This window comes from Odontesthes bonariensis, chromosome 3 (assembly GCF_027942865.1).
Source record: "Odontesthes bonariensis isolate fOdoBon6 chromosome 3, fOdoBon6.hap1, whole genome shotgun sequence".
In the NCBI taxonomy this organism is placed as follows: domain Eukaryota; kingdom Metazoa; phylum Chordata; class Actinopteri; order Atheriniformes; family Atherinopsidae; genus Odontesthes; species Odontesthes bonariensis.
In genome coordinates, this window is record NC_134508.1 from 39,660,928 (window position 1) to 39,672,943 (window position 12,016).

General features: G+C 42.7%; 1 protein-coding gene across 1 annotated transcript; it reads left to right on the plus strand.

Annotated features, from left to right (window-relative positions):
- The first annotated feature begins 196 nt into the window (after positions 1-196).
- osgn1 (oxidative stress induced growth inhibitor 1) lies at positions 197-11,153 on the plus strand. Its single transcript, XM_075461811.1, has 8 exons — positions 197-402; positions 5,154-5,216; positions 6,144-6,280; positions 6,378-6,569; positions 6,918-7,009; positions 7,379-7,578; positions 7,683-8,026; positions 8,171-11,153. Exons 2-8 carry the CDS (start codon positions 5,159-5,161, stop codon positions 8,759-8,761), a joined length of 1,614 nt encoding a protein of 537 aa, XP_075317926.1. The 5' UTR covers positions 197-402; positions 5,154-5,158; the 3' UTR covers positions 8,762-11,153.
- Positions 11,154-12,016: the final 863 nt, after the last annotated feature.

Sequence of the window (12,016 nt, forward strand, 5' to 3'; positions counted from 1 at the left end):
AATATACCTTTACTAATAAAAACTAAAAGTGTAAATCCTCCATTCAGTCCCGTGTTCGCACCATCTTGCGTATATAGACGATCTTTGTTTATTATGACACAAAGGGAGGGGCGGAGGAAGGGGGCGCGTCTACAAGCCGCCGGGGACCAGATCCGCCGCTGATTGGCTGGTGAGCAGGGATGCCGCAGCTCTATATAACAACTGAATGCACAGCTCCGGACCTCAGCAAAAGCCCTACGTAGCACGTGCGGAAGGCACAGACACAAGAACAGAAGGGGAGCCGCGACATGACATACTGAGGAGCTTCATCTGAAGGAAAAACAGAATATAAAGCACGTTTCTGTTCTCGAAAGACGTTGCGAGCTCACAGAGGACGCAGAGCCTGATCTCCAGGAGGTTTCTGTGAGTAATACCCTTTTTTTTTTTTATCCCTGCAGGTTTGTTTCATAGAGGGTGCGCGGCCCGCCGGCTTACAAACCAGTCATTATGGCGTTATTAACCTTGGATATGAAGCGAGACTGTGGGCTGAGGGGTCGCAGCGTGGAAAGGGCAGCTCACACCATCGTGATGTAACTCCTGCAGCTCACCGGCCGGCGGGTGGATGGTCCTCTATCGACCGGTTACAAATCCAGTCACACGGCGGGACCCCTGCCAGGGTCTCCTGCTAAATTTAAACAATAGACTCAGTTGATAATGATAATGAGAGATGACGTTTTATGGAAACGCTTGCACGAGAAACAAAAATACGTTTTCACCTGACTAACTATTGCTATAACACAAAATAATTCTCTATTTCTATTTATTTTAAGCAGTTATTCTGCTGAGTAGTTTTTCTTATTGTAAGCATGTCTTAAAAGTTACAAAAAATCCTGGAATTTATATGTTAAAGAAATAGAAAATATTCACAGCTTTAGAAGCGCAGGACTAAACAAAATGCTCAAATACTTTGATAAACAGCTTTAACTTGCACCTAAATGTTCCCAAATGTAACTAAAGTCATGCAGTGCGACACTGTTCAGGTTTTATTAACAATATGTTCTGCCTGAGTAGTGTTTTTAATGTCAGTGTAAGATACACTCAGAGCCCTCTGCTGTGTGTTTGTGTACATATCTGCTAATAACATAAAATCTGAATAAATGTGCTTTCTACCTGTGAGGCAACAATGTAAATAACTTTATATGTTATCAATGTTTTCATTGTTTTGTGTGTAAACATGAGGGAATGCTATATCTAAAGGCTTCTTTGTCATATTTGTGACCATACTGGGGACATCGTATGCACAATTTACCTTTAAATATTCTCATTTATTCTCATGCTGGGAGATTTTAAAGTACTTGTTTTTACATAAAAAAATGGCTCAAATTTTCCAATCTATCTTTGTGGGCTGTTAGTTGTGTAAAAACCGTCGCCCGCCAGGACGCACTGGAATTACAAGAGACTTACAGGATGGAGGTCAGAGGTCGCAAGTCGTACACATAACCTAAAACCCTGAAACTCTAATGAGCGATGACAGTGGATCACCTGCTGCTGTCATGAACAAAGCAGCAAAAAAAGTCAGTAACAAGCCTGCAGAGGTGAAGTTGACATCTTTTAGTTAATCAGCGTCTGTCACAGAGAATCCCAAAACCAAAGATATTCCATTTCCAGGCATCAGTGTACTCATCTGTGGGCTTTGGGACTCCAGCAGGCCTTTTGTCGATTGTGCAGTAATGATTAAAATCTCATTAGCCGCCTGGTTGGTGCAGATGGCAGATAGGCCAGGCAGCCGCAGGGTGTTATTACGCCGGCATCGATACAGGTTAGGAGGGTTAGAGGCATGTAGGATGTTACATAAAACGAGAGATAAGATGGATAAGACTCTGGGCTTTGCTATATTTGCAGGAGGTATGTGGGAACAGATGGGGGTGTCCACTATCTCTGTTGCATTTTGGCATTTTTCCTCTCATTTTCACTTTTCCGGAGACTCTTTGGGGTCTTTTTAGGTGTTGGTTTGGTGTTTGGGTGGAGATTTTTAGTCTTGAGCAGCGTGAGAGGAGCATATAAAACAGGCCTTTCTTCACCTTCATAGGAAGTCGACACATTCTGGTGTTTGTGATTGTTAGAAGTAAGGCATTCATAATCAGCCTTTTGCACGCACACACTGTCACACCCATTGTTGCATCCAGTGATGTTCTCTGAAGGAACAGGTGCTGCATCCCTGTTGTCATTACTGTGATGATAAGTCCGCTTTTCAAAGCACCTTTTTAGGGACGAGCTTTGCCTTACAGTGATTCAGGGTTGTTGAAGCACTCATATATTGAAATGCATTTGGTGTGTCAGTGCAGCAGCCTGGTGACAGAACGCCGACAGGTACATTTTGGATGGGCAGCCTTAGCAGAAACCTGTTTGGCAGCTCGATTGTTTGTCTGTGTGATTGTATCTGACTGTGAGCAGCAAACATTTGAATATCTATCAGTGCCAGCTGGCGTGCAACGTGCAGGAATAAAAGACAAACACCTCGCAACAGAGGAAATGCAGTAACACAATATTACAATTGTTGTATTTAATGCTCAGCTTCTAAACTTTAGCTCATCTAAAGGTTTTCTTTGGAGGTGTGGCTGCATGATTAAACTGCTCTTCACAGAAAAAACACTGCTGAGAGAAATCAAATTGGGCCTAAAAGGCATCAAAATCCACTCATAGATTTGAAATAGGCGAGCATTAATCAGCATGAAGTTACCATTTCTGTTGCGGGAATAATAGGAGCAACTATTTCTGCCGTGGTTTATACTGAATTTATGCTAAACAACAGTTTATTAGGCTTTAGGGGCCAAGAAAGGCTGCTGGACATGACAGCTTATGGTCCGGTGTTGTGCGTCATCCAGTAGCTGAAGCCAACAGATCGTACATCTTCAATGTTTTACGTGTGAAAAGATTACGCCTGCACATCAGGGACAGTGGTTAATCTCATCCAAGAATTCATGAATAAAACGTCTCACAGTCTGAAGCAACGGGCAGCTTATCTGATCTTATCTGCTTGAAGGTTATGGCCCAGAATGAAAACATGGGTGTGAAAGGTAAACAAACACAGCATGCTACTCAGCTCATGTGACTCATCAATTTAGTAATTTAGTCAAACTCATACGAGGTGGCTTTATTCTGATGTTTACATGCAGCAGGGGGAGGCGTCGTCTACCGCAGCCACAGGATAGTTCACAGTAAACATGCTCCGCGGCTCAGCATCTCCAGTTATAGTTAATGAGGAAAATATGATACAATCAGCTAAACACAGTGTGTTTAATCTGCACACCGACAAATGAGGGCTTAATTTCTCGGAAATCTCAGTATCCTCACTATCCTAAGTTGTCCTTCAGGTTAAAACTGGGGTCCTTTGCTCCTTCACTGACAACTAAGGGTACACAAATGTACCTTTATTAACCTTAAGGTTAAGGCCAATAGATTAATAATAACTGATATATTAAGAATCAGGTTGGAGTTTACATGTCTTCCCTCCCACAATTCACAGTATGCATGTGAGGTTAATAGCTTCAGGGGTGTCTCTAAAGGTGCAGAATTCTTCTTTAAAAAGTACAGACCAGAAGGTACAAAAATGCACCAATTTTCAAGGTATGGCAGCTGTGCCTTAGCAGGTTACAGCTCAGAACGAAAATTTCGAAAGGTTCCTTCACTCTGATTTTAGTGTTTGTTTTGCAGAATCCAGCTTGATCATTCACATTTATTTTTCAAACCTTTATTCAGTTGAAACCAGCTAAATTCTCTTTTTCTTGAGCAAACAGTGACCGTGCTTTTCCTTAAATGCAGCATTAGTCACCTTTCCCAGCTGGAAAATTTCTGGACTTTGTTCCAAAGAATGAAGGAAACTAATTATCCGATCAATGCAGTTTCAGAGGGGAACTGGGCTACTAGGCCTGCACGTAGTCCCTGACTGTGTGTGTGTGTGTGTGTGTGTGTGTGTGTGTGTGTGTGTGTGTGTGTGTGTTCAGTAAACTCTGGCATTGAAACCCACTCAGCTCTGGGCTCAGCGCCAACGTCAGCGCTCCTCTTATGTAAGCCTTTTTATCTCCCCGCTCAGCACGTCTCCTTGTCCTCACGCTCGTCCTGGTTCATTCCTTCCTCTTTCTGCTTCTTCCCTCCCTTGCCTCCTTTTTCTCACTACTGCTCCTCATATGTTTACCTTATGCTTAACTTCATCTTTCTCTCCCCCACTTCTCTCCCTCTCTCACATTTTTTTTCATCTGCTCACATTTCTCCCTTCGTCTGTGTAAGCATGACGCGGCAGTTTGTGGAAAGTAACCGACACTGTGCGCAGCTGTCCTCAGATTGCCTTGCCCAGCCCTCTGCAACTGTGCGAGTGAGTGAGATCATTACTAACATTATAATAAATGGCAAGCGCACACCTAAGCCACACAAAATAATTTATGTAAATGAGTTTGCTTGTGAGACAAGTAGGAAGAATGCAGGAAACAAGCTGTGAGTGGAAAGTGGGAGAACCCACTTGCACTTGCTTTTTGTTTTAATTTTTACTCCATTTTTTACATAAAGTGGGAATTAACTGACAGGTCCTTCACTTAGATTGATGCACATTTTTTTGCAGCATTTGGAGCAGATTTTTCTGGACAAATTAAAAAGAGGATTCACGCTGGCTTATAGGTGTGACCTTCTAGGTTATCTTTTTTTCACTGCAGTCGTTCAGAGATGTGAAGTCAAAGTTTCAATCTAGTTGTTTTTTAATGTACTTTCACATATTTGAAGAAGAGGAGCTGCACTTGTGCCGCACATGCCTGTTGTGGTGAAATTTGAGCTGAGAGAGCAGCATCCTCTGGCTGATGAAACTATACCGGATCGTGTAGACTGCCAAGAATCCGAACCACAGAAAGAAGAGGAAATCATGTTTCCAAACAGAGTGTCACACTCACTTCCTGTGATTTTTAAGGGTGTCGCAGTCTCGTGTCTGAGCGTCTTTTGTCTGCGTGCGGTAATATTGCCGGGTTTAACTGTGAGTCACGCAGGGGAAGTGGGAGCAGACTCACTGACTCGCCATTATTACCTGTCTTAGCAATGATTAACTACTGTAGTTGGAACTGTTTGAGAAAAAGCATGGTGATGGCATGAATGATGCTCTGATCATAACAATAGTTTCCTTGTCTTTGCAGTCAAAATGGATCTTCATGATAAAGAAATTCTGCCTGGGGAGACTTTACCTGTGGTGATTATCGGTAAGAGACTTACTTGCTGACTATGTTGTGAGGAAACCTCAGGGGAGCCTTAACAGGAAGCTTTAATAGCTTCCAATTTGTGAAGCTTAACATGCAGCTATGAAGTAAATCTGTTGAGCGTTAAAGCAGATGTGCTGTTGCACACAAGATGAAGAAAGACACATTTCAGCAACAGGAAGATCGTTCTGGAATTATTTTGCTGTAATCTTGGCCTCTAATAAAAACACGTTGCTACAAGTTGTCAAAAGTTGATGTTTAATTGACACCACTTGACTTAAGAAGGAATTGAAATACCACTTTGGAATTAGGGGGAACACACAACTGTAAGTTTTTAAGGAAATTAAAGTCAATTCAGAATGTTTTTATAAACTAACTGTGTGAAAGTGAGTAAGTGAAATCCAGTTGTCATCGTGAGCATGTGTGTTCGAGGCTCCTGTGAGTCTGCACTTGCTGAGTCATTTGGATTGCATTCAGACCTGCTGAGTCATGCTGTGTGTCCCATTGGCTTTAAATTCCCTGTTCTGCAGTGTATGTTTGAGCTGTTGTATTGTTGCATTTTATACAATTAAATGTTCTTATTTTAGCAGACAGTTTATAAAGTTTATTCTGATTTTCTTTTAACTTTAACACCAAGTGCCAGTGCTAAAACATGGAAGTTGTTGTTCAGTTTTGCACCTTTTCTGTCTGCAAAATATTTACAATTTTAATTTCAAAATGCGTATTTGAATATATGAAAACCCATTGCAGAACAAACCATAGTAAACAACCCCCTGCTGGTGTAACAATAGCAGCCACATGAAATATGCACACGACAACAGGAGCCACCAGAGCATTGTGCTGATTGAACACCAATTACACCGATTAGCTGCAACAGTTTGCGCGCCACCAGAACTCATCTTGCTCTGTTTGTCTCTGTGTGTTTCTCAGGTAACGGCCCCTCTGGGATTTGCCTGTCCTACCTGTTGTCAGGTTACACCCCCTACCTGTCGTCTGAGGCATGGCACCCAAACCCTTTGCTGCACAGCAAGCTTGGTGAGCAGCCTCAGCTGTCGCTGCTGGAGCAGGTATCACAAACAAAATGTGCAGTTTTAATTTCAGTGTAAAGTTGGGTTCGTTTAGTGAACGGTGCCTCACGGTGGCTCTCGTCCCTTCCTTCTGCAGGATCTGGAGTACCTGTGTGAAGGGCTGGAGGGACGATCGTCCAATCCTGTGGCGGTACTCTTTGATTCGCTGCTGTTGCCTGACAGTGACTTTGGATTGGACCACACGTCTCCCTTGGAATGGCGATATGAGCCGGAGCGCGCTATTCCTCACCTGGTGCTGGGAAAGGGCCCACCTGGAGGAGCGTGGCATGTACGTAGCTGAAATGAATGATTTCATACGTAAATAACAGATGTAGTATAAACAAGTGTATTGAATGTGTATTTCATGTGTATTGAGTCATTTGTCTAAATTTGGCTTCAAATCATATATAAGAAGCAAGTTTAATGTTGTCTCTTTTTTAACAACATAACAAAGCAACCCCACAACAGGGTATTTGCTTTAGCTTGCTAGCTCCTTATTCATACACAATGACCCTCCAATGTGCACATCACACACAGTAAACATGAACGCAACTCATTTTCAAGAGCATAAGAACTTAGAAGTGAAACTTTTGGTCCCTCAGTCTGTCTTATGTTAGTTTCCTGGGCCGTGTTTCAGGCCATGGAAGGCTCCATGCTGACTCTGAGCCTGGCTAACTGGATGGAACTCCCTGGACTTAAACTGAAGGACTGGATGAGAGAAAAACGCAGGTCTGATCATCATAAATCCCTCTCATTTTGTTCGCAGCACACACAGCCCCTATAATAAAGTGTGTTGAAATGCAGTAGAGCTCATAAAAAACTAAAGCCTTAAAGCCTCACAATATCAGATTTACACCACACAAATATCAAGGATCAAAAGCATTCACAGAAACCAGCTGAGCACAGCTTGGTTTGCATAAAGCAACACTTTAGCTTCATAACAACAGATACGACATGAGAAACCCTGCCTTTTCAGCTTCCTGTTCACCTCCCTTATACATTTATATTATCTGGTTTCTGTTCCCTGATCATGCTCCATGTTGCAACACATTTGTATTTATTATTTATTGAGTATTTTCTTGTTTTTTATAACTGCAGGAATGTGAGAAATGATCGTGCCACACCAGCGGAAATAGCCTCCTATTACGAACACTATGTTTCCCTGATGTCCTTGGAGCAGAACTTTGCTTGTGGGACCACTGTTACTTCTGTGACTCGGCAGCCTCGCAACCAAGAGGGGTCGCCGCCCTGCTGGAGAGTGACAGGACTGCAGAGGAGGGAGGGCGAGGTGCTTGGAGGTACAGTGAAAGTAAACAGTCCAGATTAGGGTTGCTGCTTCTCTTTTTAAAGATGAAGAAAGCACCAAATATTCAGCTTCTTGTTTCTTTTCTCCTGCGTCTAGATGGTCCCTCTGTTTCGGAGCAGGTGCCTTTCTCCCTGTTGGCCCACAATGTGGTGCTGGCGACGGGCACGCACGACATCCCCGCCCGGCTCGGCGTGGAGGGAGAGTCGCTGCCCTTCGTCTGCCACTCCTTCTGGGAACTGGAGGCAGCCATCTCGCGAGGTGAGCTCAACGAGTCCTCAGACCCGGTGCTGGTGGTGGGGGCAGGGCTTACGGCAGCCGATGCAGTACTGGCGGCCCACCATCTAAACACACCTGTGTACCACGCCTTCAGACGCTCAGTCACAGACCCCGGTCTCATCTTCAACCAGCTGCCCAAGTTGCTCTACCCTGAGTACCACAAGGTGAGCAGAAGAAACATTGATACCTGAGGATGCTGATGGATATTTTTGTAAATGTCATGACTCAAGAGTTGAGTATTTGCACCAGTTTATGAGGAACGGCTTCAAAAGTTAACCTCTATAACCTCTATGTCATATGACCTCCAGGTTCATCAGATGATGATCCAACAACAGTACCAACCGAACCCTCCGACACAGGAACATGCCCAGAACCTTCACCCCATCTCCACTCCTTCCTCCCCCTCTCCATCCTCCTCCAACACCACTTCAAACACGTCCTCCTCCTATCCCGGTTACCTGAGTTTCCCGCGTTACCGAGTGGTGGCATTCCGACCTGACCGGAAGTGCGCCCTGGAGTCAGACTCCGGCGAGCAGACGGTAGTCCAGGTCTCCAAGGTGCTGGTCCTGATCGGGGCCCACCCCAATCTTTCCTTTCTGGACGACAACGGGCGTTCATTAGGCATCAACCCAGAGGAGCCGATCTCATGCCGGAGGAACCCAATCGAGGTGGACCCGTTCACGAACGAGGTGGTCGCGGCAGATGGGCCGGGCATGTACGCCATGGGCCCATTAATCGGTGAGAACTTCGTCAGGTTCCTGAAAGGAGGAGCGCTGGCTATTGCTTGCGATTTTGCTAAGAGACAGAGCGGAGGAGGAGGAGAGGGAGCTCTGACCACTGACAGATGGCTGGACAGACGAGTGAGCACTCAGACAGAAGCAGAGGTTCTCAACTCGTAGCACGTTGAATGGATACTGAAAGGTTGAGTGGACTGAAACAAAACAACCTACTCCGATCTGATCGAGACTGAACAGCAGCAAGAAGTTGTGTTTTCCAGAGTTAGGAAGTCATGCGCGCTACTGAGGTGTTTCAGCACGTAAAACAGGCAGCACGAGCTCTATGACTGGACCTGCGCTGGATTCTGAGCTTGTCTGAAGAGAAAGACAGAGAGCTGCGCTGATAAAATCCTGCACGTAAAATAAGACAGATGTCGAAAGATGTAACTCAAGAACGTGACACGTTTATCACCTGGAAATTCTGCTGTTGGAGCCTGTATGACATCTTTGTCAACATACGAACTTCATAAAATCAGTACGGTTTTGTGCTTTACATAAATACACAGCAATACAGACAAATAAGGATCTTTTAAATTTTCATAGAAGAAATCTTGACCACAGTTTTCGAATTGTGCCAATTAATTCTTTTGCTGCTTTTAAGATTTCAGCTTAGATTTCTCTGCTGCACTTTTTCATCACTTATTGACGGTGATAAATCCATATTAGGCTGAAATCATCTGACAAAACTGGCTGCAGTGCACCTACGCTACTCCTAAATGACTTCTACAATACAAAAGCCAGGTTTACTGCTGGTTTCCATGATCTGGAACTGGTCCAGTTTAACTCGGAAGTGCAATCACTACATAAACCTTGTGGTTTGGTTTTAATCAGTCTGCATCACATAAACAAGCCAACACCTGTTGCCTTGACATCAGCCTTCTCATGAATGGGGATAATTAGCATGATTCAGCACTTTTCATTGTGAGCGGTCCTCTGTGTCATGTTGTAGCAATAACCTGTCAAAAACAGTCAACAGTCAATGGTTTCTCTCTGTATAATTCCTCTGTTTTTAAGTTATGGGTTATGACATTTTATGAACCTGTGGTGCTTTTTTTTCTATACCAATGAGGTTTTTCATCATAAAACTGTACTTATTCAGCATCTAAACAATAGTAAAACATAAATGTCTATTTCTTTCTAATTCCTGTCTGTGAAAATGTTTCATTTGCAGTTGTTGTAACATCAGAATTTGACTCTTCTTATATTTTCTGACTTCAAATGCACTTCTCAAAAGGATTTGAATCCCTTTTTTTAAAGGTCCGATTTACCGAATCGGGCTCGATCTAAAAGATATACGCAATTAAAAGATCAATAAACGTAACTTAAGTTAAACTTAAGTTGAGGAATCCAAATTTTACTTTCTGTCTTCCTCAGTCTGACAGAGAATTCAAAAACAGATGAGGAATATTTATGTGGATGTGCAAAAACATGCTGAAGGTACTAAGCACTGAAGATTGTAAGGACCTGTCCGGAAATGTCTACATCCAGAAGGATGTTCATTACAACTGTTTCTTGCTCTAATGTAAACTCATTAGCCTATTTTCTAAATAACCGTGAGAGATCTAACTGTAGACGTTTGCTGAAATTTGTACTCCAAGAGTTGAATATTCCGTACAGGCGTGTGGTGCCTGTAGATAAATCACTGAATACCTCCGAGCTCCGTCCGTCACACTCAGCTTCAAACCTCCCAGTTCATTTGCTGGTGTTGAATTCTTTTAAAGTCACAAATACATACATAAGAATTACTCAAACGGAGGGAAAACTGCTCGTTTTCATTGGTGGATTAATACACGTTTGGCTTTGTTGTATCTGTAGCAGCACAGCAGTGCTTATGGGACTGAGTTGAAATAAACTAGTGTCTCCACTCTTTGTGCTAAAAAATATTGAGATTAACAGTCTCCTGTGGGATTTGTGGCATTCTGGTCAGAGGTTATCAGCAACATCATTCACTAAAATGTTTTTAAAAACACATTTTTACCATTAAGCGACATTACATGTTAAATTTTTTCATTATTCTACACTGTGATAACAGAATAAAAGATGTTTGCTTCTCACTTTTAACAGATCAGTCATTGATCTGAATAATGAGCTAGTTCATTTTGATTTATAATGTTTTTTGATCATCAGAGGAGCTGCGATTTGAGGATGTTTTGAATTTTTAAAAGATATCACGATTAATTTATTGGTTAATTGACATAATTTCACCGAGAGAGATTACATTTTTTTTTACTGGCCAGTTTAGAGTGTTGACGATGCCTCGGTTGTTTTCATGTTTCATGTATCATATCAGGAGCCAACAGTGCCTTAGAAAGTCATCAGTAACAGCTTTACATGTTGTTTAACAGCTGATTGAAAACGCCTCCGTCTAAACGTGTCTGTTGCAATGCAGTAAAAATCACGTCCAGTCTCCTTTGAGTTGCTTTTAACTTCCAAAAGAGTGATTTGTGTGTTGAATTTAAAGTTTTCCACATGCATTTGTACACAGGTTTCTATTAAATAGCATATTTACAGTAAATGTGTGTGTCTGTCTGATTTTTACCTTTGTTAAAATGATTTTGACCAGTGATGAATATGTCTATTTATGTCCAACATGCTGCCACCTTCAGTTCACGTCCCTCATCACTGCTGCGAGTACAGTTTGGAGGGTCGGTGAGAACATGGCTGCTTGTAGGGCCATTTTATCTATGTTCTACAGTTTTATTAATTTGTTTGCTTACATGGTATTATTTATTTATGTAATGTTTTACACTAGTATTTAAAGAAAGTGTCTCATAATGAAAGTGAAACTGTTGAAACTCTTCACATATAATGAATTCATTCGGTTGCTATGCGCCGGCCTTATCGGCAGCAAGTCTGTGTAGCTCTCAATTTTTCTCGTCGTTTATATGATTATATGTCATTTTTAATTTCTAGTTTCTATCTAAACATTTTCAGTTATTTTTATTGATCTGCTTTTTTGTTTTATTGAAATTTTTTGACAACCACCGCTACAACCTCTGTGTCTAACTATAGAGGAGGTTGGAGCTGAGCTCAGGATACTTAAGTCAGGGAGGGCTGTAGGCCCAGATGGAGTCTGTCCAAGGCTTCTGAGGGACTGTGCTGGTCAACTAGCAGTCCCTCTTCAGAGGCTCTTCAATATGAGCATTCAGATGGAAAAAGTCCCGGTGCTGTGGAAAACTTCTTGTCTCATACCAGTGCCCAAATTAGGTCAACCGGTGGAGCCGAATGACTACAGACCGGTGGCTTTGACATCTCATATCATGAAGACCTTGGAGAGACTCCTTGTTCGTCGCATGAGATTGCAGGTTGCTGAGACTCTTGACCCCCTCCAGTTTGCCTACCAGACACATAGGAGTGGAAGACGCCATTCTGTACATG

What these genes read in the sequence shown, in the direction of transcription:
- osgn1 (XM_075461811.1), top strand. Translation starts at nt 5,159, where the DNA reads ATGGATCTTCATGATAAAGAAATTCTGCCTGGGGAGACTTTACCTGTG. An exon ending in GGAGGGCGAGGTGCTTGGAG is followed by an intron (nt 7,579 to 7,682) that starts GTACAGTGAAAG and finishes TCCTGCGTCTAG; the next exon opens with ATGGTCCCTCTGTTTCGGAG. An exon ending in TCTACCCTGAGTACCACAAG is followed by an intron (nt 8,027 to 8,170) that starts GTGAGCAGAAGA and finishes TATGACCTCCAG; the next exon opens with GTTCATCAGATGATGATCCA.